The sequence below is a fragment of the Sprattus sprattus genome (assembly GCF_963457725.1).
Source record: "Sprattus sprattus genome assembly, chromosome: 21".
Classification (NCBI taxonomy): domain Eukaryota; kingdom Metazoa; phylum Chordata; class Actinopteri; order Clupeiformes; family Clupeidae; genus Sprattus; species Sprattus sprattus.
This window is the reverse complement of record NC_137919.1, coordinates 2,878,842-2,881,341: the sequence shown is the minus strand read 5'-3', so window position 1 is coordinate 2,881,341 and position 2,500 is coordinate 2,878,842. Positions and strand designations below refer to the sequence as shown.

The window sequence follows — 2,500 nt, the reverse complement described above, 5'->3', positions numbered from 1 at the left end:
ACACACACATACACACACACACACACACACACACACACACACACACACAGACACACACACACACACACACACACACACACACACACAGACACACACACACACACACACACACACACACACACACAGACACACACACACACACACACACACACACACACACTCTCTGCCTGTCAGTCTAAAGAGGCTTTTGTGTGTGTCTAACGCCTGACAAAATATTTAACTCCGTCGAAGAACAAAGCACAGGGCAACCCTGTCAAGAATTTCCTCATAATACCTCATGTGTGCTTGCGTAGGTTGAAATAACTAAAGTCAGGAGAGGATAAGTCTTTAAGAAACCGAGAGCGAGAGAAAGAACAAAAGAAAGACCAACCACTGGAGCGTCTACATGCCAGTTCAAGATATATTACTGAACGTAATACCGATCTGTTGCTTGATGTTTAACTGTGTATTTGTACAGTCTGTGCAAAACTTCAAAAACAGTTAACCTTTTTTTTTTTCTCCTGAGTTTTCACCGGAGGGATTTTGGGTCGAGCAGATCTCTGAGCAAATCTCCCTTACTTTGAGGCTTACTGAAACACCCAAAAAAAGGCTAACAAAATATTTACTTTAAAAGGAACTGAAACTATGCACGCAATCTCAAGTGAGCGACAACACCGCCTTTTTACGTGATGAAACACCAGTCAGCAATCCGGCACGCCGCGGGAAACTGCTGATGGTCACAGGAACCAGGCTAAGAGTCTTGCGAACTCGGAACTTATTTTCCACCTGATGTATCACTATCACCCGACTCCTGAAATGGTGATTCTCAAAAGACTACACTCCAGACGTGGAACTTGGAGTTGATGAAGTCACGAAAAAGCAAAACAACAAAAAATAAATGTTTTTTCAGAATCGCTGTGTAAATTCAGAACTGAATAGAATAAACTGAATTAACTCAACTGAAAAAGAAAACTATTTCAGAATCACTGTATGAATTCAGGGCTGTGTGGTAACCACTGTTAAAGCAGCAACAAGTAGTTCTGTTCCACAAAAGTGTCAAATTGTTGCATAGTGTTGCTTTAATCCTACTGAAGATCAGGGACTGGTAGTGATTTCACATCAGCCGTGGTCAGGTCCTCTCTGGACATGCTATGGAATAGCACTGCAGCTAAACACTGTAACTAAACACTGTGGTTAAACACTGTGGCTTAACCAGGGGCCGAACGACTGCTCTGGCTCTGGTCTTGCCGTGATGCAGCCCTAACCTGGCACAGACTCACCAGACCTCACCGCCATGTCATAGGCACCTTCCTCAAGTCAGCCACTTCAGCAGTTCAGTATTTAAAACAGTCTTAAAACATTAATTTCGGCTGTTGGCTTTTCCACATGTCTCTAGATATGTTTGCTTCCTTGGTAAATGTTCCCTTTTGGGTGCTAGCGGTGACATTCCTTAGCTTAGGTTAGAGTCAGCACTTTCATCACCAGCTCATTCACATGTACATCTCCCCCACATATTATCTTGTGTTGTAACGGCCGACTGTCGCAGTCTCAGTGCTTGCTCCAAGATAAGGCTGCTACACACAATCTTTAATAACGACCTCTACAAATGCAGAACACTAGGCAGACATAAAGACCCCACAACCCACCCACACTCATACCTGCACACGGCGACACACGGCACCCAGGGCCCCAAGTTCACAGAGTGTCCAGCACTCTGAACTAAAGCCCCCTCCCAAAGCCTCAGAGGAGAAGCCATAGGCTACTTTAATAGCCTCCTGTTTATATTACAAACCCACTTTACAGTGAAGGACTCACCCCTGTTCTGCTCAGTGGAGGCAGACAGCAGAGGCGGGGGGGGGGGGGGGGGGGGGTTCTACTGCCCTCGGGTGTGGTGGGGGTGGGAGGACATTTGCAGGGGGGGCGGGGGCGGCGTACTCACAGGGGTCTCTGCTGATGAAGGGGGGCCCGGGACTCTGCTGATTGGGGGCGGGGTTAGGGGTGCCCACTAGTTTGCTCTTGGCCATCTTGGTGTTGGCTTTGGCGAACTCCAGCCGCAAGGTCTGGGGAATCTCCGGGTCGAAGCGGACGCCCTGGGGGGAGAAAAGATCGTGACAAAGAAAAGAATAAATGTTACAATGTTTTAGATTGGATTAAAATAACCAAATGCCAGAAATAGATAATAAACGAAAAGAAAACACACACACACACAAACACACACACAAAAACACACACACACACACACACATACACACACACAAGCATATACATAACATAGACATACAGAAAGGCTCCTTGGGAATACAGTCATATTGAGGTTTGCGGGGAGATCTCCGGACCTTGTCACTTCCCCCCCCCCTGAACTCACGCTGCACCCCAACAAGTGGAGCAGCGCAGCAACCCGACACTGACAGGGACCGGGCCGGATCAGTCCAAACAGCGCAGACCAATCCTGAAAATAGTGTGGGCGCGCGGAAGACTCTTGGCAGCTGACGAGGCTTTCATGTTCGCGATCGATATTAAA

At 47.2% G+C, this 2,500-nt stretch overlaps 1 protein-coding gene across 2 annotated transcripts in view; it reads right to left on the bottom strand.

The window, feature by feature from the left end:
- Window positions 1–2,500, bottom strand: part of LOC308382180 (RNA-binding protein with multiple splicing-like) — a 42,032-nt gene that overhangs the window by 17,921 nt on the left and 21,611 nt on the right. For both annotated transcript variants that reach the window (XM_080859866.1, XM_080859867.1), the window contains exon 5: window positions 1,919–2,069. In XM_080859866.1, the coding sequence (XP_080715992.1) occupies window positions 1,919–2,069 (151 nt within the window). The remainder of the gene's footprint in view (window positions 1–1,918; window positions 2,070–2,500) is intronic.